The sequence below is a fragment of the Trachypithecus francoisi genome, unplaced genomic scaffold (genome assembly GCF_009764315.1).
Source record: "Trachypithecus francoisi isolate TF-2019V2 unplaced genomic scaffold, Tfra_2.0 Lachesis_group12, whole genome shotgun sequence".
NCBI classification, from domain to species: domain Eukaryota; kingdom Metazoa; phylum Chordata; class Mammalia; order Primates; family Cercopithecidae; genus Trachypithecus; species Trachypithecus francoisi.
Window position 1 is genome coordinate 9,708,035 of NW_022681457.1, and position 21,635 is coordinate 9,729,669.

Consider the following 21,635-nt stretch of genomic DNA (forward strand, 5'->3'; position numbering starts at 1 on the left):
TTTTGAATTTATTATGCTACAAATAATATGTGTTATTAATGCATTTATAAATTAATTTGTTAGAGTAACTTTGTACATTGTAAATAGAGTATTTACCACTCAGAAAAAGGCTACACAACACACTAAACAAATAGCGTGATTTAGTACAAATGAATCTGGGAATAGTCTTTCAAATGAGCCATAATCAAGAATCCCACATTGAATACAACATAGTGCTTTTATCTGGTGCTTTATATTCTTTTTGTTTCCAATGAAGTTGACTGTATTTGGTTGTTTTAATTAAAAGCTTAAGTGTAATATTGTGGGACTATTCACAATAGCAAAGGCTTGGAACCAACCCAAATGTCCATCAGTGACAGACTGGATTAAGAAAATCTGGCACATAGACACCATGGAATACTATGCAGCCATAAAAAAGAATGAGTTCGTGTCCTTTGTAGGGACATGGATGCTGCTGGAAACCATCATTCTCAGCAAAGTATTGCAAGAAGAAAAAACCAAACACCGCATGTTCTCACTCATAGGTGGGAATTGAACAATGAGATCACTTGGACACAGGAAGGAGAACATCACACACCGGGGTCTATTGTGGGGAGGGGGGTGGGGGGATGGATGGCATCAGGAGATTTACCTAATGTAAATAACGAGTTGATGGGTGCAGCACACCAACATGGCACATGTATACATATGTAACAAACCTGCATGTTGTGCACAAGACCCTAGAACTTAAAGTATAATTAAAAAAAAAAAAAGCTTAAGTGTATTTTGTTCTAATTTATATTTAATGGATTAATTTTAGTTCATTGATTTTATGAAGACACTTGAAAGGTGAACTGAAGTGTATGATGCAGATATAAAGCTAGTTAAGTCACTGGAAAAATTAGCTTGGCTTTTATTGTTATTTCTCACCCTGGAATTCTCTGAAGCATCTGATAATATTGACCCTCTGAACTGCTTGATCATTAGTCTTTTTTTTCGGAGGTGGAGTCTCGCTCTGTCGGAGCGCAGTGGTGTGATCTCAGCTCACTGCAACCTCCACCTCCCGGGTTCAAGCAATTCTCTGCCTCAGCCTCCTGAGTAGCTGGGGTTACAGGCGCCTGCCACCATGCCAGGCTAATTTTTGTATTTTTAGCAGAGATGGGGTTTCACCGTCTTGGCCAGCCTGATCTTGAACTCACCTTCACGATATCTGTCTAATGCATTTCAACAACTGTCTATTTTTCCCTCATATGGTTGTCATTCCTGCGGGGCGGCCCTCCTCCCGCGCACCTGGCCTTTCATAAAGGGTTTCTCCCACGGCTGTCCAGACATCAGCCTGATGAAGGGGATCGTTGCCGCTGCTCCTGCCCCACTTTCCCAAACTTAGCGTCAGCTCAAGATTGTGCCCAGCAGGGATGGGACCGACGCCAGCCTCACACACACCTGTGGGGCAGACGCCCATGTCTGAGCACCGCGGATTGAATCTGTTTGTCACACACAGGGAGGGGCTGAGAGCTGAGCGTGGGCTCCAGTGAGTGAGCAGAGACCCCCCCGCGCCTGTCCACACACACAGGGGAGGGGGAGCCACAGCGTCCAGCCCCACCCAGAGCCCTGACCCCTCCCTGCCTGGGAGGACCTGGGGTTCCTCTTCTGTCCCACACGGAGGTGGGAACCTCCTCCTCCCTAGTGACCCTGGGTGGTCCCGGACACCTGTGGCCACTCAGCTCTGAACTCTGTTCTTGCAGGGGACGCGTCTCAATGTTGGGAACTTTTCTTTCTCTTTCTGGGCCTGTGGCTGTGGTGATCCGCATATTTCAGACGTGTCACAAGGAGCATTTCTTGGTGTTTGCAGCTTATGTCGGCTCTTGAGTGGGGGCGTCCATCACCAGGATCCTCTCCCATCCCACCCTCCGGTCTGAACTGGTCTGGAAATTCACCACGGCTGAGCCTTCCGTGTCCTGGGCACCACTGACCCCACAGCCACTGTGATGAGTGGGGTTCATGACAACAGGCTCAGAGGTGACATTAATGTCCAGGGTCACATAAACCCTGGATGATAATCAGGAATTAAACACAAATCAGCTCCCCTCCCCCAGAAGCAGATTACAGACCTAACAAACTGTTCTGAAAATCCTGAACACGGACAGAGGCGCCGAGGGACGGCCAAGGACACAAGGGGCACTGAGGAGGCAGGACCGACTCAGAGCCTCATTCCCAGGGTCGGGGGTGGGTGATGCTGCAACAAGGAAAAAAGGGGAAGTACAAGAGAGGGGCTGTTTGGTAGGAAGGAAACACACACTCAAGAAACAGAACAAATACGTTTTATTCTATTTATTCCATGCATTTCCCCTTTTGAGACGGGGTCTCACCCTGTCACCGAGGCTGGAATGCTGAGGGGTGATCACAGCTCCCTGCAGCCTCCGCCTCCCAGGCCCAAATGATCCTCCCACCTCAGCCTCCTGAGTAGCTGGGACTAGAGGTGTGAGCTGCCATGCCTGGCTAATTTTTTGCTTTTTTTTTTTTTTTTTTTTTTTTTTTTACAGACAAGGTCTTGCTATTTGGCCCAGGGTAATCTGAAGCTCCTGGCCTCAAGCCATCCTCCCGTCTCAGCCTCCTGAAGTGTTGGGATTCCAGGCGTGAGCCACCACAGTAGACCTTGCATTTCTCCTCTGTGCTCACCGCCACACGCAGCTCAGCCTGGGCTGCACAGCCAGGTGTCAGGAGCGTCTCTGCTGATCTGAGTCTGCCTGCAGCACGGACCTGCATCTTCCCTGAAGCATCTCCGGGGGTGGAGAGACGACTGCCATGGTAAGGACCCCGCAACGCTGAGCCGATGGACGGGCTGGAGGAGGGAGGGAGACCTTGGGGGAGGCTGTGAGAAGGAAGGGGAAGCCTCTGTTCACCCTTATCTGGAAGGACAGACACAGGAAGCATCAGTTCTATTTGCTGCTACATCCCAGGTCTAAAGGAGATGAGGGTAAACCAGACAGACAGTGGCTGGGGGTCAGGAAACACCCCATTTCTGTCTGAAATATCTGCAGAGGGCCTGGTGCCTGCCCCCACCTCAGACCTAAAGGAATGACAGCCAGGTTCCTGGGGAGGGCAGTTCCGCTTCCTGTGTGGCTGCAGATGACAAAACCCCTTGACAAGAAGGGCCCAGCCTCCGAGTGTCCACACCCTGTGTGTCTCTGTCCTGCCAGCACCGAGGGCTCATCCATCCGCAGAGCAGGGCAGTGGGAGGAGACGCCATGACCGCCATCCTCATGGTCCTGGTCTGTCTCGGTGAGATTTGAAGAGGGAGGGGAGACTCTAACCTAGGAGGGGCCTCACCCCACAGCCAAACTCTGGTCCATAAGGAGACCCCAGGGGCTCACAAAGATCCCAGGGAGGGGAGGATCTGCTCAGGCTTCAGGGGCAAATCTCTCACAGGGAACTCTCTTCCAGGGCTGAGTCTGGGCCCCAGGACCCACGTGCAGGCAGGTGAGTCTGTCCCCAGCTGTCCCAGTTCCCTCCTCCTCACTGGGGACAAGGGACCTCCTCCGTGCAGCTGGGGATGGGGAACAGCAGATCTGGGCTGACTGATGGGGGCGGTGGAGGGTCCTGCAGCTGAGAGCTGAGATCTGTTGGGTGGGAAATGACTTAGAATCCGATCTCCGATTTCCTTCCAGGGACCCTTCCCAAGCCCACTCTCTGGGCTGAGCCAGGGTCTGTGATCACCCAGGGGAGTCCTGTGACTCTCAGGTGTCAGGGGAGCCTTCAGGTTCAGGAGTATCGTCTATACAGGGAAAAAAACCCAGCATCCTGGGTTAGGCGGATACGACAAGAGCTTGTCAGGAAGGGCTATTTCCCCATTGGATTCATCACCTCGGGACACGCAGGGCGGTATCGCTGTTGGTATTATAGCCGCAATCACTCATCAGAGCACAGCGACCCCCTGGAGCTGGTGGTGACAGGTGAGAGGACACTCAGGGGTCCCAGCCCCAGGCTCTGTCCTCAGGAAGGGGGTCGGCTCTCAGGGGCGTCTCCCTCTCACAGCCCAGCCCTGAGGATGATGTGGGAGGTGGGAGCTCCATTTAACACGGTGCCTCCTTCTCTCCTAGGAGCCTACAGCAAACCCACCCTCTCAGCCCTGCCCAGCCCTGTGGTGGCCTCAGGAGGGAACGTGACCCTCCAGTGTGTCTCACAGGTGGCATTTGATGGCTTCATTCTGTGTAAGGAAGGAGAAGATGAACACCCACAACGTCTCAACTCCCACTTCCATGCCCGTGGCTGGTCCTGGGCCGTCTTCTCCGTGGTCCCCGTGAGCCCGAGTCGCAGGTGGTCGTACCGATGCTACGGTTATGTCTCGAGCACTCCCTATGTGTGGTCTTTACCCAGCGATCTCCTGGAGCTCCTGGTCCCAGGTGAGAAATTCACAGCATTGCCTGGATTTCCCTGAGTCTCCGGGCAGGTGGGGAGGAGCCGCGTCTCAGGGCGGCGCCAGGTGGGATGATGTTGGGACGAGAGGGCTCAGGGCTCCTGGGGCCAGAGACACAGGAAGATCAGCAGTGGTGAGGCCCAGGGGGAGAGGGAGGGTTTGTGGGGAAGCCTGAGGGTCGGCTCCTGGAAACCGTAACCACCTTTTCCCAGGTGTTTCTAAGAAGCCATCACTCTCAGTGCAGCCGGGTCCTGTCGTGGCCCCTGGTGAGAACCTGACCCTCCAGTGTGGCTCTGATGCTGGCTATGACAGATTTGTTCTATACAAGGAGGGAGAACGTGACTTCCTCCAGCGCCCTGGTCGGCAGCCCCAGGCTGGGCTCTCCCAGGCCAACTTCTCTCTGGGCCTTGTGAGTGGCTCCCACGGGGCCGGTACAGATGCTCTGGTGCACACAACCTCTCCTCCGAGTGGTCGGCCCCCAGTGACCCCCTGGACATCCTGATCTCAGGTGAGGAGCCCTGTGGGTTCAGTCAGGGACCCAGGCTCCTCACAGGCCCTGCCGGGGGAGTCCAGGTGTGATGGCCAGGATGAGGGGCGGGGGTCCCAAGGAAGGGAGAGACAGATAGAGACAGGGAATGGGGGGAGGGGGAGACTCAGAGAAAACAGCGACAGAGAGACTGAGGGCCCCAGAGAGAGGCCTGGGGAGCTGTCAGCTCAGAACAAGGTGGGAGCCCCTCACCCATCCTTCTTCTCTCCAGGACAGGTCTATGACACGGTCTCCCTCTTGGTGCAGCCGGGCCCCAGGGTGGCTTCAGGAGTGAACGTGACCCTGCTGTGTCAGTCATGGGGACAGTTCCACACTTTCCTTCTGACCAAGGAGGGGGCAGCCCATCCCCCGCTGCGTCTGAGATCAGAGCACCAAGCTCAGCAGTACCAGGCTGAATTCCCCATGGGTCCTGTGACGTCAGCCCACGTGGGGACCTACAGGTGCTACGGCTCACACAGCTACAACCCCCACCTGCTGTCTCTCCCCAGTGACCCCCTGGAGCTCGTGGTCTCAGGTGAGGGCCCCAACCCTGTCCTGTCTGAACTCAAAGGCTCAGCTCTGGCCCTGCCCCCAGCAGAGCTCTGGGACAATAATGAAAGAGGGAAGTGAAGGGGGGATGGTCCCCAAGGGAGGATCCAGCCCATGAGAGGGTGGAAATAGACAGGACCTCCCACCCCTGGCTCCCACCCCTGAAGTCTCAGTAGGGTAAAGAGCAGGGAGGGCTGGGAGGAGATGGAGGTGAACCTCAGAGACGAGATTAGACTGAGGGTGGAAGACGGAGGCCCCACACACTCCCCTCCTGATGTCTCCACCTCAGAATCAGAGCCTCTGGGGGACCAACCCCTAAGTCCTGACCCCATGCATGACAAAAACAGCCACTCCCAGCTCAAGAGAAGTTTCCAGACTCGTTTCAATGCGACCTCCAATATTCAGGGTCTGATTCAGGGCAGCAGAGGGCAGAGTGGACAGTAAGGCTGTGGTCCGTGTGGCTTCCTGGTGCTCCAGGGTTGGGGCAGGTGTTCCCTCCGTCGTGGTCAGAGGGGAGGGAGGTGTCTGAGGTTCGGCATTGATGAGTGGAGCAGCGGGGTCTTTCCTCCTCCCAGAGCAGGATTCCCAGGAGCCATCACCTCTCATGGGGTGCCAGGGCCAGGGGCGATCACAGGCAGGTGCTTGCTCTAGGAGTCAGGTGAGAGGAGCCTGGGGAGGTGGGGCTGGGTCTGTGATGGCTCAGCCTCTCCTTGGGAGGTGAACTTCTGAAAAAGCTGGTTCTCCTCGCATCCTGGACTCCCCATCTGAATAACAGGGAGCTGCCTGGATGTGACCACCCCAAAGCCCCTTTATTTCTGATCTTCTGGGGCATTTGGGACGTGGCTCCTCCTAGACCTGCTCCCATCTGCAGCCCTCTCAGGCCCTCTCCTAACTCTTTCAATAACTGAGACTTGTAAGGGTTAAAAAACCAACGGAGATGGGGGCAGGTGCATGCAGTTTTACTCATCCCTCCTGGAATCTCAGCTTAGTAAAACAAAGCCACAATATTTTGGAAAAAACAAAAGTTTACAGAACCCTGCTGGTTGAGAGTCTCCCCTCTCTCACGTACAAGAGAAAATGTCTCCAATTTTCCACCAAAATCAACCCTTGGCACAGCTCTGCAGGACCCCAAGCCCCTGACCTTGTCCTGAGGGATGTGAGATGAGTAGAGGAAGGAGAACAGGCTGGGTCAGAAGGATTTGGGGTCCAGGCTTGACTTGGACACGGGGAAGATGCTGGGGTGAGGGAGGAGGGAGAGAGGCAGGTGAGATGGAGAGAGGGCAGATGGACAGTCCATTGGCAGCTGTCATTTCTCATTTCCAAGAGCCCCTGAGGATGAGCCTCTCACCCACACCTATGGGGTCCCTGGGCCATCTCAAGACAGGGGAGGAGGCTGCTTGGGCCTTGGTGGGATCTGTGATGAGGCTGGAGTCCACCCCAGATGTGCTCCTTTAGAGAGAAGCACTCCGGCTGTGGGTGCCTCTCACACAGGCCCTCCTGTGCTCACCTGGAGGCGTCTGTGCTCAGGACACCCCTGAGACTAAGGCGGGGCCCTGCACCTGCTCCCTGGATGAATTAGGCAATTATTCACAGCGCGTCTTTGTGTCTTACTCATTTCTACTCTGCATTTGCTGTATGCACTTGTCCATTGTTACTTTTTTTCTAAAACTTTTCAAACAATATTTGAATATATGAATTTATCATTTTTATTTGTTGTACGCATTTATGATTCAAAAATCCTTAATTATACTCCCCTTTAACTGAGTCTTGATTTAATTTATACTTTCAATGTAGAGACAAATTTCTCATTAATATCAAGTCTTCTTCCTTTACACATTAAAAATGAAGATTTTAAAAATGAATTTAAGACACGTTTCAAAATTTTACTCCTAAGAATATTGTATGCTCATTTTAACTTAAAAACTTATTCAACATCTTTAACAATTTAGAAGTGAGATATTTGATTTCTTTATATATATATATTTTATTATTATAGTTTAAGTTCTAGGGTACATGTGCACAAGGTGCAGGTTTGTTACATAGGTATACAGGTGCCATGTTGGTTTGCTGCACCCATCAACTGGTCATTTACATTAAGTATTTCTCCTAATGCCATCCCTCCCTCAGATCCCCACGCCTGAATCTGCCCCAGTGTGTGATGTTACCCGCCCTGTGTCCGTGTGTTCTCATTGTTCAACTCCCACTTATAAGTGAGAACATGCGGTGTTTGGTTTTCTGTCCTTGTGACAGTTTGCTTAGAATGATGGTTTCCAGCTTCATTCATGTCCCTACAAAGGACACGAACTCATCCTTTTTTATGGCTGCATAGTATTCCATGGTGTATATGTGCCACATTTTCTTAATCCATCTATCACTGATGGACATTTGGGTGGTTCCAAGTCTTTGCTATTGTGAATAGTGCCACAATAAACATACGTGTGCATATGTCTTTATCATAGAATGATTTATAACCCTTTGGGTATATGCCCAGTAATGGGACTGCTGGGTCAAATGGTATTTCTAGTTCCAGATTCTTGAGAAATCACCACACTGTCTTCCACAATGGTTGAACTAATTTACACTCCCACCAACAGTGTAAAAGCGTTCCTATTTCTCCACATCCTCTCCAGAATCTGTTGTTTCCTGACTTTTTAATGATTGCCATTCTAACTGGCATGAGATGGTATCTCACTGCTGTTTTGATTTGCTTTTCTATGATGATCAGTGAGGATGAGCATTTTTGCATATGTCTGTTGGCTGCATAAACAGACTTCTTTTGAGAAGTGTCTGTTCATATCCTTTGCCCACTTTTTGATATATATATATATATATATTTTAAAAAATTTTTGTATATGTGTTTAAGTTCTTTGTAGATTCTGGATATTGGCCCTTTGTCAGATGGGTAGATTGCAAAAATTTTCTCCCATTCTGCAGTTTGCCTGTTCACTCTGATGATGGTTTCTTTTGTTGTGCAGAAGCTCTTTTTGTGTTTTAGTCATGAAGTCTTTGCTCATGCCTATGTCCCGAATGGTATTGCCTAGGTTTTCTTCTAGGGTTTTTATGGCGTTAGGTCTTACATGTAAGTCTTTAATCCATCTTGAGTTAATTTTTGTATAGCGTGTGAGGAAGGGATCCAGTTTCAGCTTTCTACATATGGCTAGCCAGTTTTTCCAGCACCATTTATTAAATAGGTAATCTTTTCCCCATTTCTTGTTTTTGTCAAGTTTGTCAAAGATCAGATGGTTATAGATGTGTGGTTTTATTTTTGAGGCCTCTGTTCTGTTCCATTGGTCTATACATTTGTTTTGGTACCAGTACCATGCTGTTTTGGTTACTGTAGCCTTGTAGTATAGTTTGAAGTCAGGTAGTGTGATGCCTCCAGCTTTGTACTTTTTGCTTAGGATTGTCTTGGCTATGCAGGCTCTTTCTTGGTTCCTTATGGACTTTAAAACAGTTTTTTCCAATTCTGTGAAGAAAGTCAGTGGTAGCTTGATGGGGATAGCATTGAATCTGTAAATTACTTTGGACAGAGTGGCCATTTTCATGATATTGATTCTTCCTATCCATGAGCATGGAATGTTCTTCCATTTGTTTGTGTTCTCTTTTAATTCATTGAGCAGTGGTTTGTAGTTCTCCTTAAAGAGGTCCTTCACATCCCTTGTAAGTTGGATTCCTAGGTATTTTATTCTCTTCGTAGTAATTGCAAATGGGAGTTCACTCATGATTTGGCTCTCTGTTTGTCTATTATTGGTGTATAGGAATGCTTGTAATTTTTGCACACTGATTTTGTATCCTGAGACTTTGCTGAAGTTGCTTATCAGCTTAAGGAAATTTTGGGCTGAGACGATGGGATTTTCTAAATATACAATCATGTCATCTGCAAACAGAGACAATTTGACTTTCTCTTTTCCTAATTGAATACCCTTTACTTCTTTCTCTTGCCTGATTGCCCTAATCAGAACTTCCAACAGTATGTTGAAATGGTGAGTGAGAGAGGACATGCTTGTCTTGTGCTGGTTTTCAAAGGGAATGCATCCAGTTTTTGCCCATTCAGTACGATATTGGCTGTGGGTTTGTTATAAATAGCTCTTATTATTTTGAGATAGGTTCCATCAGTACCGAGTCTATTGAGAGTTTTTTTTTTTTTTAGCATGAAAGGCTGTTGAATTTTGTCAAAGGCCCTTTCTGCATCTATTGAGATAATCATGTGGTTTTTGTCATTGGTTCTGTTTATGTGATGGATTACATTTAATGAGTTGCATATGTTGAATCAGACTTGCATCCCAGGAATGAAGCCGACTTGATCATGGTGGATAAGCTTTTTGATGTGCTGCTGGATTCAGTTTGCCAGTATTTTATTGAGGGTTTTCACATCAATGTTCATCAGGGATATTGGCCTAAAATTCTCTTTTTTTGTTGTGTCTCTGTGAGGCTTTGGTACCAGGATGATGCTAGCCTCATAAAATGAGTTAGGGAGGATTCCCTCTGTTTCTGTTGATTGGAATAGTTTCAGAGAGAATGATACCAGCTCCTCCTTGTACCTCTGGTAGAATTCAGCTGTGAATCCATCTGGTCCTGCACTTTTTTTGGTTGGTAGGCTATTAATTATTGCCTTAATTTCAGAACCTGTTATTGATCTATTCAGAGATTCAACTTCTTTCTGGTTTAGTCTTGGGAGGGTGTATGTGTCCAGGAATTTATCCATTCCTTCTAGATTGTCTAGTTTATTTGTGTAGAGGTATTTATAGTGTTCTCTGATGGTAGTTTGTATTTTTGTGGGATCAATGGTGACATCCCCTTTATCATTTTTTATTGCATCTATTTGGTTCTTCTCTTTTCTTCTTGCTAGTGGTCTATCAATTTTGTTGATCTTCTTGCTAGTGGTCTATCAATTTTGTTGATCTTTTCAAAAAAACAGCTCCAGGATTCATTGATTTTTTTTAAGAGTTTTTTTGTGTCTCTATCTCCTTCAGTTCTGCTCTGATTTTAATTATTTCTTGCCTTCTGCTAGCTTTTGAATTTGTTTGCTCTTGCTTCTCTAGTTCTTTTAATTGTGATGTTAGGATGTTGATTTTAGATCTTTCCTGCTTTCTCTTGTGGGCATTTAGTGCTATAAATTTCCCTCTACACACTGCTTTAAATGTGTATCAGAGATTCTGGTACATTGTGTCTTTGTTCTCATTGGTTTCAAAGAACATCTTTATTTCTGCCTTCATTTCATTATTTACCCGGTAGTCATTCAGGAGCAGGTTGTTCAGTTTGCATGTAATTGTGTAGTTTTGAGTGAGTTTATTAATCCTGAGTTGTAATTTGATTGCACTGTGATCTGAGAGATAGTTTTTGTGATTTCTGTTCTTTCACATTTGCTGAGGAGTGTTTTACTACCAATTATGTGGTCATTTTTGGAATAAGTGCGAAGTGATGCTAAGAAGAATGTGTACTCTGTTGATTTGGGGTGTAGAGTTCTGTAGATGTCTATTAGGTCTCTTGGTTCAGAGCTGAATTAAATTCCTGGATATCCTTGTTAACCTTCTGTGTCATTGATCTGTCTAATATTGACGGGTGTTAAAATCTCCCATGATTATTGTGTGGGAGTCTAAGTCTTTTTGTAGGTCTCTAAGAACTTGGTTTTTGAATCTGGGTGCTCCTGTATTGGGTGCATATATATTTAGGATAGTTAGCTCTTCTTGTTGAATTGATCCCTTTACCATTATGTAGTGGCCTTCTTTGTCTCTTTTGATCTTTGTTGGTTTAAAGTCTCTTTTATCAGAGACTAGGATTGCAACTCTGCTTTTTTTTTTTTTTTTTTTTTTTTTGGCTTCCATTTGCTTGGTAGATCTTCCTCCATCCCTTTATTTTGAGCCTATGTGTGTCTCTGCACATGAGATGGGTCTCTTGAATACAGCACACTGGTGGGTCTTGATTCTTTATCCAATCTGCCAGTCTGTGTCTTTTAATTGGGGCATTTAACTCATTTACATTTAAGGTTAATATTGTCATGTTTGAATTTGATCATGTCATTTTGATGTTAGCTGGTTATTTTGCCCATTAATTGATGTAGTTTCTTCATAGCATCAATGGTCTTTACCATTTGGCATGTTTTTGCAGTGGCTGGTACTGATTGTTCCTTTCCATGTTTAGGGCTTCCTTCAGGAGCTGTTGTAAGGCAGGCCTGGTGGTGACAAAATCTCTGAGCATTTGCCTGTCTGTAAAAGACTTTATTTCTCCTTCACATATGAAGCTTAGTTTGACTGGATATGAGAGTCTGGGTTGAAAATTATTTTCTTTAAGAATGTTGAGGCCGGGTGCGGTGGCTCAAGCCTGTAATCCCAGCACTTTGGGAGGCCGAGACGGGTGGATCACGAGGTCAGGAGATCGAGACCATCCTGGCTAACATGGTGAAACCCCGTCTCTACTAAAAAATACAAAAAAATTAGCCGGGCGAGGTGGTGGGCGCCTGTAGTCCCAGCTACTTGGGAGGCTGAGGCAGGAGAATGGCGTGAACCCGGGAGGCGGAGCTTGCAGTGAGCTGAGATCCGGCCACAGCACTCCAGCCTGGGCGGCAGAGCGAGACTCTGTCTCAAAAAAAAAAAAAGAATGTTGAATATTGGCCCCCACTCTCTTCTGGCTTGTAGGGTTTCTGCCGAGAGATCTGCTGTTAGTCTGATGGGCTTTCCTTTGTGGGTAAGCCAACCTTTCTCTCTGGCTGCCCTTAATATTTTTTCCTTTATTTCGACCTTGGTGAATCTGACAATTATATGTCTTGGGGTTGCTCTTCTCAAGGAGTATCTTTGTGGTGTTCTCAAATTTCCTGAATTTGAATGAAGACTTGCCTGGGTAGGATAAAATTCTATTCTCCTGGATAAAATTCTAAAGAGCGTTTTCTAACTTGGTTCCATTCTCCTCGTCACTTTCCAGTACACTAACCAAACATACATTTGGTCTTTTGACATAGGCCCATATTTCTTGGAGGCTTTGTTTGTTTCTTTTCACTCTTTTTTTTCTCTAATCTTGTCTTCTTGCTTTATTTCATTAATTTGATCTTCAATCACTGATCTCCTTTCTCCCACTTGATCGAATCTGCTATTGAAGTTTGTGCATGCGTCATGAAGTTCTTGTGCCATGGTTTTCAGCTCCATCAGGTCATTGAAGGTCTTCTCTACACTGTTTACGCTAGTTAGCCATTTGTTTAATCTTTTATTAAGGTTTTCAGCTTCCTTGAGATGGGTTAGAACATGCTGTTTTAGCTCAAAGAAGTTTGACCTTCTGAAGCCTACTTCTGTCAACTCGTCAAACTCATTCTTCGCCCAATCTCATTCCCTTGCTGGTGAGAAGCTTGGATCCTTTGGAGGAGAAGATACACTCTGTTTTTGGAATTTTCAGGTTTTCTCCTCTGGTTTCTCCCCATCTTTGTGGTTTTATGTACCTTTGGTCTTTGATGTTGGTGAGCTACAGATGGGGTTTTGATGTGGATGTTTTTTTTTTTTTTTTTGAGACGGAGTCTTGCTCTGTCACCCAGGCTGGAGTGCAGTGGCTGGACCTCAGCTCACTGCAAGCTCCACCTCCCGGGTTTACGCCATTCTCCTGCCTCAGCCTCCCGAGTGGCTGGGACTACAGGCGCCCGCCACCTCGCCTGGCTAGTTTTTGTATTTTTTTAGTAGAGACGGGGTTTCACCGTGTTAGCCAGGATGGTCTCGATCTCCTGACCTCGTGATCCGCCCGTCTCGGCCTCCCAAAGTGCTGGGATTACAGGCGTGAGCCACCGCGCCCGGCCGTGGATGTTCTTTTTGTTGCTGTTGATGCTATTCCTTTCTGTTTGTTAGTTTTCCTTCTGAGAGTCAGACCCCTCCGCAGCAGGTCTGTTGGAGTTTGCTGGAGGTCCACTCCAGACCTTTTTTGCCTGAGTATCACCAGCAGAGGTTGCAGAAGAGCAAATATTGCTGCCTGATCGTTCCTCTTGAAGCTTCATCCCAGAGGGGCACCTGCCTGTTTGAGGTGTCTGTTGGCTCCTACCAGGAGGTGTTTCCCAGTCAGGCTACACAGCGGTCAGGGACCTGCTTGAGGATGCAGTCTGTCCATTGTTGGAGCTCAAATGCTGTGCTGAGAGAACCACTGCTCTCTTCAGGGCTGTCAGACAGGGACGTTTAAGTCTGCAGAAGCTGTCTGCTGCCTTGTGTTCTACTAAGCCCTGCCCCCAGAGGTGGAATCCACAGAAGCCTTGCTGAGCTGTGGTGGGCTCCACGCAGTTCGTGCTTCCAGGCCTCTTTGTTTACACTGTGAGCTACTGAAGCCTGAGCAATGGTGGACGCCCCTCCCTCCATCAATCTCAGGCTGCTGCGCTGGCAGTGAGCAAGGCTCCGTGGGTGTGAGACCTGCAGAGCCAAGCACAGGAGGGTATCTCCTGGTCTGCCAGTTGCTAAGACTGTGGCAATAGCGCAGTATTTGGTCAGGAGTGTACTGTCTTTCTGGATACAGTCGGTCATGGCTTCCCTTGGGTAGGAAAGGGAAATCCCCTGACCCCCGACCCTTTGTGCTGCCCAGGTGAGTTGATGCCCCGTCCTGCTTCAGCTTGCCCTACGTGGGCTGCAGCCACTGCCCAATGAGCACCAGTGAGATAAACCAGGTACCTCAGTTGGCAATGCAGAAATCACTCGTCATCTGTGTCAATCTCACTGGGAGCTGCAGACCAGAGCCCTTCCTATTCGACCATCTTGGAAGGGACTCCTATATTTTTTTTAAAGAAGAGATAGGTATCCATGAGAAAGTGACTGGTTTCATTATGTTCTTTTTATTTGTTATTCACCAACTAGAGAATGGCTCCTTTCTAATTACTTTTCAATGATCTCCCTTAATTTGTGGTAAAATTTATATAAACCATAATACATGGAAATTTTATTTATTTCTGAATTGCATGCCCTTATTTCTCACTCAAATTTTATCACGTAAATAAATACATAAGAAATACATATCTGAAGTTTTACATATGTACACAGGTTCTATACATTACACCTGATGTGTGTGGAGATATATCTAAATACATTTTTATATGTATTCGTCCATATACTTAATATATTTGACATGACAGGTCTTTACATGTTTGTTACTGGTCTTCTTATCTAGATTCACACTAGCTAGAGAAGAAATATTCATTTATGAACTTCGGATAGCACCACCACTTAGCAAATGCATGTCTCTGTGTGTGTGTGTGGGCATGTGTGCACCTGTATTGCATTCTAGGGATTCCTGCCTGTATGAGGAATTCGTTACCTAGGGATTAAATGGAAGATGAAACCCCAGGTGAAGTGGCTGAGGGCATGAAGAGGAGGCAGGCCCAGACTTTCACCCCTTTGTGCTCCTGGCATTGAAGAGCCCCTGAGGTCCAACCCCTCCTCCGTGGAGCCTGGGTCTTCAGCTGATGGATACGTGAAACTCTTATCTCTGGGGGCATTGGCTTCTGTGGTCCTGCACCTGCTCCTTGCAGCCTGTTAGGGTTCAGAGAGCACACAAGGTCCCAGGATGCACAGAGAGCACCCAAGGTCTTGGTTATTTCTGGAATGAGGACCACTTTCCTTATAGATGCTGAGCTCCTGGGGTGCAGGAAAACTCTCCCAAATGACTCAGGAGCTGAGCTTGGATTTATTGAGCACAGGAAGTCTAAAATAATTCAGTGAGGAGACTGGAGGGAACCCTGCTACAGCAGAGGAAGGGTTTCTGAGGAACTCCATAAAACTCATGTCAAGAGACACAGGGGAAAAGAAGAATGCAGAGCTCAGGAGTGAGGCTGGCCTCAGGGCTCTTCCTCACTGTTTTGATTCTCAGGAGCAGCTGAGACCCTCAGTCCATCACAAAACCAGACAGACTCCAAGACGAGTGAGTGAGGAGATGCTCTCGGTTATGGGGCTGGCACAGAGGGTCAGGGACTGTCAAGGGGAGGTGGGTGCCCTGGGTGGACATCCAGGGGTCCTGGGGTGATTCTGACCTGCCCTGACCTCTGTCACCTCTTTGTCCACCATCCCTAGGCCAGCACCCACAGGATTACACAGTGGAGAATCTCATCCGCATGGGCGTGGCTGGCTTGGTCCTGGTGTTCCTCGGGATTCTGCTATTTGAGGCTCAGCACAGCCAGAGAAGCCCCCAAGATGCAGCCGGCCGGTGAACAGCAGAGAGGACAATGCACCCTTCAGAGTGGTGGAGCCTCAGGAACAGATCTGATGATCCCAGGAAGTTCTGGAGGACAATCTAGGACCTACGTTATCTGAACTGTCTGCTGGTCACTTCTAGAGACAGGAATCTATATTTGAGTGCAGGGAAACTGTCTGGGGTGATTCCTAGAAGATCGTCAAACTGTGATACATATTTTTGTCTCTGAATGTTGACTTTCCTTGACTGGATCCCCTTTCTTTCCCATCCCCAGACATGAAGCTGCATCCCACAAGGCAGCGTTGGGTCCACACCTCTGCACACCTGCGTGCTCTGGTCCACAGCATGTAACACAGTCTTCCTTATTCCTCATTGTCACACTCCTTGATGTCCCTTACTGAGTCGCCATCTCTTCAGTTCAGAGATCGAAACCTGAACCACCAACTAAATCGACAACAGGAGATCAGATTCCAACCAGGAAAACATAGATCCACCCTGAAGACTTAACGCCCTCCTTGGACCCTATGAGCCCTTCCCTCTTTCTTAGGTACTATCTGTGTAATTTCTCCTGAAATATCATCTCTTGGAATCATCACTCACACATTTCAAGTGACACCACAGCTATGTTGGTTCTGAAAAATACATCTTTAAAATGCTATTATTAGTGGTATCTACCAGTTTCTGTGACATAAATTTTTTTTTCATGGCCCCAATCAAGGTGCCAATGAGTATGAGTTCTCACTGAATGCAGGGTTGGGAATCAAGGGACAGAGCTGTCTTCACTAATGAGCACCAGCCACCTGTGGCACATCCCACTGAGAGCTCACGCATCTACCTACAGTCCTTTCTAATTCAGAGGCAATGATTACTTCTATTTCAGTGTTACGGCACAGGTCAAATGAAATTCTGAGACTGTTATCCTAGCATATCCACAAAAGACAAACATGTTAATATCTGATGTGAGAGATAACACAGCTCACTTAAAAATCTAAGTACAACATAAGAAAAGTGTTACCGGAACTATGCAATTTCGATGGAAGAATTCTTTTGTTTTGGAGACAGAGTTTCACTATCGTCACCCAGGCTAGAGTGCAATGGCGGGATCTCAGCTCATTGCTACCTCCCGATCCTGGGTTCAAGCAATTCTCCCACCTCTGCCTCCCAAGTAACTGGACTACAGGTGTGTGCCACCATGCCCAGCTAACTTTTCTATTTTTACTAGAGACAGAGTTTCAGCATGTTAGTCAGGTTGATCTTGAACTCCTGACCTCAGGTGATTCGCCCCCTTGGCATCCCAAAGTGTTGGGATTACAGGCATGAGCCACTGCACCCAGTTGATGGAATAATTCTTAAACGACTTGTCCTATTTTCTGCTGGTCCAGACACTCCTTGACTTGGGGCAGCATAGAGCCAATTTCTGCCTCCATCTTCTCAGTGCCTACGTCTACCTGGGTACCTCTGTTTACACATCCATTCTTCTCTGTGTGTCTCTTCTCTTCTTCAGATTATGACACCAGTCAGATCAGAGTAGGACCCATCCTAATTCATTATGATCCCTTGATCATACCTTAAATGCATTTGCAAAGACTCTATTTCCAACTATGTTCACATTTATAGCTAATGGGTCTCAGAATTTTAACATCTATATTAGGGGAACAAGTGAATTTATATTTTAAAAAACGCATAGAAATACATTTAACCAAATACAAAAATTAGGTGGGCGTGGTGGTGGCACGTGCCTGTAATCCCAGCTACTTGGGAGGTTGAGGCAGGAGAATTGCTTGAACCTGGGAAGGGGAGGTTGCAGTGATCTGAGATCCTGCCATTGCACTCCAGCCTGGGCAACAGAGTGAGACTCAGTCTCAAAAAAAAAAAAAAAAAAAAAAAAGAAAAAGAAAAAAAGAAAAAGAAAAAGAAGAAAAAGAAAAGAAATGAAATACATCTAACCAAAGAGATGCAATACATATACACTGACAATTTAGAAATACTGCTCAAAGAAATAACGAAAGATGTAAATGAGGAAAAAGCCATCCCAGCATCACAAATCAAAAGGCTTTAGGTTAGTTCTGTCCCTCTAGAGAACCTTGACTAACACACTTACCCCTTTTTTGTGTTAGGGGGCCTCTCACTCACTCGCTTCTCTTGTTAGGAGGCTCTCCTGACTTTGGGCTTTTCTCCACTGTGCTTTCCATGTCCCTGTGCTTCTCTGGTGAGCCCCAGGGTGCTCTCTGAGAAGATCCACTTGGCGTTTCGGTATTTACTCACCATTTTGATTCCTCTTAAGGAGAGAGGCACACATTTGCTCTTCCCATTCACCCAAATTGAGCCTGATCTCCTGGTCATTTTTTCTACCACTTTTTACTTTTGGGAAATTCAGTCCCAATATGCTTGTCATTCGAGAATAGTTTTCATTTTCTCCTGTAGTTTTAAAATTACTTTTTATTTATTCTAGATATCTTTCATTCTACCATGGTCAAGACATTAATTTTATTTATAAATTTGTGCGCATTAAGCTCATGTTCTTTGTTCATTTCTGTAAAAACATCAACTGTTTTCTTTGCAAGTTTTACTAACATACTCCTTCTTTCATTCTGAAAGTGTGATCCATAGAGAGATAACCCTTCTCATTCTGTTTCTTGTGTGCATTAATTATGTTTTCTATTTTTTCATTTCTAAAGTTGCTCTGATGACTTCTGAAAATTTTAATAAATATTCTATACCAATATAATATTTATCATTTCAGCTATGTCTTGTTCTGGATGAAATTATTTCTAAATGTGTTAATATAATTTACTATTTTTCACCTCAAAATATCTTTGTAATTCATTTCTATAATTACCTGTTTTTTCTCTAGTAGACTGTTTGACTTTTATTCCTCTTGGGTGATTTTCTCGTACACAATTGATCTTCTATTCAGATTTTCTCCCAGGACTGACTCAGCAATGAAAATTGATGGGGGCCACTGCTGTGGCCGCTCATGTCCTGTGGTGTCCACACTCCCAAGCTTAGAATCATCTCCGTGTTGTGCCCAGTACGTCAGGGCCCATGTGAGCCTCACACACATGTATGAGAGATGCCCGGTCCAGCAATGATAAAGCGAGTCTGTGTCCTGCCCACCCAGGAAGGTGGCTTAGTGCCGACTGTGACCCGGGTTACTGACGGGAGCTATCCCAGCGTCTGTCCACAAACACAGAAGAGGTGGAGCCAGTCTCTCTAGGGTCCGATGGTCTCCTCCACTTCTTCCTTTGTTCTGACAGAGAGACAAAGTGCCATGACTACTCTGTGGGTTGGACAGGTGCATGTTTCCACCTGCAGGCGTGAACCCAAGCTGAGGTCCTGAGCATTCCCAGGTACTGATAAAGCACTTTAGGTTGTTTCTAGAAAACTTTGAAAAATTAACCCTTTTGCTAAAGAGGTAGAAACAAGCCATCCCCTAAACCAAATTCCTGAAACTCTCAGGTTAAACTTTATAACCCACTCCCTTCACTGCAGACACCCAATAGGAAATTCACAGGTGCAAGGATGTGATGACTTTGGTCAAACTCAGACCCCACAGGGCCAGGAAGACCTGAAGGAGAGGAGGCTTATGCTTCCAGGTCTGAGATAAGAACTGTTTCTAAGGACTTTTTAAAAACCCTACAAGAAACTCTTCCATGTCCTTCACTCATCTCCTGCTTTGACAAGGTCTATCACTAGATATTCTTTAGGACGTCAGGAATTCAGATAAGATGCTCTTAAGAGAACACTTGCCCAGCAGCAGCATCTCCTCCAATGGACTGACAGCAACTCTGGCTTTGAACCTCTGGAACCAGGGAACTCTGTTTCTAAGCAGCTCTGTCAGTTGCTTTGGTACGTCAGGTTTTGTTACATGTAGGGAATACTGAAACGAATTCCCTGCGTATCCCAAGAAACAACTCTACTCAGACATATTCTCTAGGGGTTTATTTTTGTTTTTGTTTTAGGTTAAAGTCTTGGATAGAACACCCAGTGTCTCATTGTCCATCTGAAGAACGTGCAGCTATGTGGAAGCACATCCTTGAGGTCCGCAAGTCGACACTGGGCAAGGAGACAAGGACTCCCCACAGTATGGAAGTCCCCCTAATAAATGCTCTATGAACACCCTGGTGTTTAGTGTTTCTTTCTTTGGAATCCCAGCAGCTCTGTCACTGGATGGTTTGGTGCACTCCCTTGAGGGAATTCTCCTGGGCTGCTTGGGGTCCACTCGAGCCTCAGGTGTGGCTGGATGGATGCAGCCTCCCACCTTGGTCTGGAGCCCTCAACTCCTCACTGTCATTGCAAATCCTGAGGTTCCTCTCCCAGCTCCACTCGGTGGTGGAAACCTCAACCGTAATGAGCCCTTGATGGTCCCAGGACCCTGTGGCATCTCATCTCTGGCTTCTGTTCTTTGTTGTCGATCCGTCTACACTTGGGAACTTCCACACCTCTTCTTCTGCTCATGACATTCATGCTCTGAGTTTTCAGAAATGCCTGATGTACGTTTCTCCATTAGGGTCAGATACGACATCTTAAGTGGAGACATCAATCACCTTCATAGACTGTGGAGTCCAACACCAAGATCCTCTCATGGCCCAGACACCTCAGGTCTTACCCTGGTCTGGAAATCAGGCAGAAATGAGCCCCTCCCAATGTTGCAGGCACCACTGACCCCACAACCACGGTGATGAGTGGGATTCATGACAACAGCCTGCAAAGGAAGGAGCTGAGGCTCAGAGATTGGACACTACAAACCAAGGTCACATAGGCAGCGGAGGACAACCAGTCATCAAATACGTATCAGCTCCCTCCTCAGCTCCTCAAATCAAAGCGCAAACATAAGTCATTGTTCCCAAAATGTCGACCAGGAATTGAGGTGCAGAGGGACAGCCAAGGATGCAAGGGGCACCGAGGAGGCAGGAAAGACTCAGAGGTTTTTCCCAGTGCGGTGGGGGTGGACACTGCAGCAAAATATTTTAAAAAGGAGAAGTTGAGAAGGAGACTATTTGGTTGAAAAAAACCCCACAATCCCGTGCCAAGAGAGAAGTCAACTGTTCTTCCCCTATTTCCCTGCATTTCTCCTCTGTGCTCACTGCCACACGCAGCTCAGCCTGGACTGCCCAGTCAGGTGTCACGTGCATCTCTGCTGATCTGATGCGGCCTGCAGCAAGGACCTGTGTGTCTTCCCTGAAGCATCTCCAGGGCTGGAGAGACGACTGCCATGGTAAGGACCCCACAACATCGTGCTGATGGACAGGCTGAAGGAGGGAGGGAGACCTTGTGGGAGACTGTGAGAAGGAAGGAAAAGCCTTGGCTCACCCTGATCAGGAAGGGCACATACAGGAAGGCACCGGTTCTTTTTGTTGCTATCTCACAGGCCTTAGTGAAATGAGGACAAACCAGACAGACAGTGGCTGGGGGTCAGGAAACACCCCATTTCTGTCTGAAATATCTGCAGAGGGTCTGGTGCCTGCCCCCACCTCAGACCTAAAGGAATGACAGCCAGGTTCCTGGGGAGGGCAGTTCCGCTTCCTGTGTGGCTGCAGATGACAAAACCCCTTGACAAGAAGGACCCAGCCTCTGAGTGTCCACACCCTGTGTGTCTCTGTCCTGCCAGCACTGAGGGCTCATCCATCCGCAGAGCAGGGCAGTGGGAGGAGACGCCATGACCCCCATCCTCATGGTCCTGGTCTGTCTCGGTGAGATTTGAAGAGGGAGGGGAGACTCTAACCTAGGAGGGGCCTCACCCCACAGCCAAACTCTGGTCCATAAGGAGACCCCAGGGGCTCACAAAGATCCCAGGGAGGGGAGGACCTGCTCAGGCTTCAGGGGCAAACCTCTCACAGGGAACTCTCTTCCAGGGCTGAGTCTGGGCCCCAGGACCCACGTGCAGGCAGGTGAGTCTGTCCCAGCTGTCCCAGGTCCCTCCTTCTCGCTGGGGACAAGGGGCCACCTCTGTGCAGTTGGGGATGGGGAACAGCAGATCTGGGCTGACTGATGGGGGCATCTGGAGGGTCCTGCCATCAAGAG

General features: G+C 47.3%; 2 protein-coding genes and 1 long non-coding RNA gene across 3 annotated transcripts in view; all 3 read left to right on the forward strand.

The window, feature by feature from the left end:
• LOC117091354 overlaps window positions 1-21,635 on the forward strand; it is a 161,063-nt gene that overhangs the window by 105,019 nt on the left and 34,409 nt on the right.
• LOC117093667 (leukocyte immunoglobulin-like receptor subfamily A member 2) lies at window positions 1,402-16,270 on the forward strand. Its single transcript, XM_033229117.1, is given in 11 exon segments — window positions 1,402-2,787; window positions 3,180-3,261; window positions 3,424-3,459; window positions 3,648-3,932; window positions 4,080-4,382; window positions 4,609-4,818; window positions 4,821-4,904; window positions 5,155-5,457; window positions 15,291-15,341; window positions 15,491-15,598; window positions 15,601-16,270. Coding segments are annotated over 11 exon segments (1,548 nt in total). The 5' UTR covers window positions 1,402-2,784; the 3' UTR covers window positions 15,684-16,270.
• On the forward strand, window positions 20,143-21,503 carry LOC117093701. The gene is made up of 3 exons (XR_004441205.1): window positions 20,143-20,829; window positions 21,091-21,304; window positions 21,467-21,503. It is a non-coding gene; the product is annotated as an uncharacterized LOC117093701 (long non-coding RNA).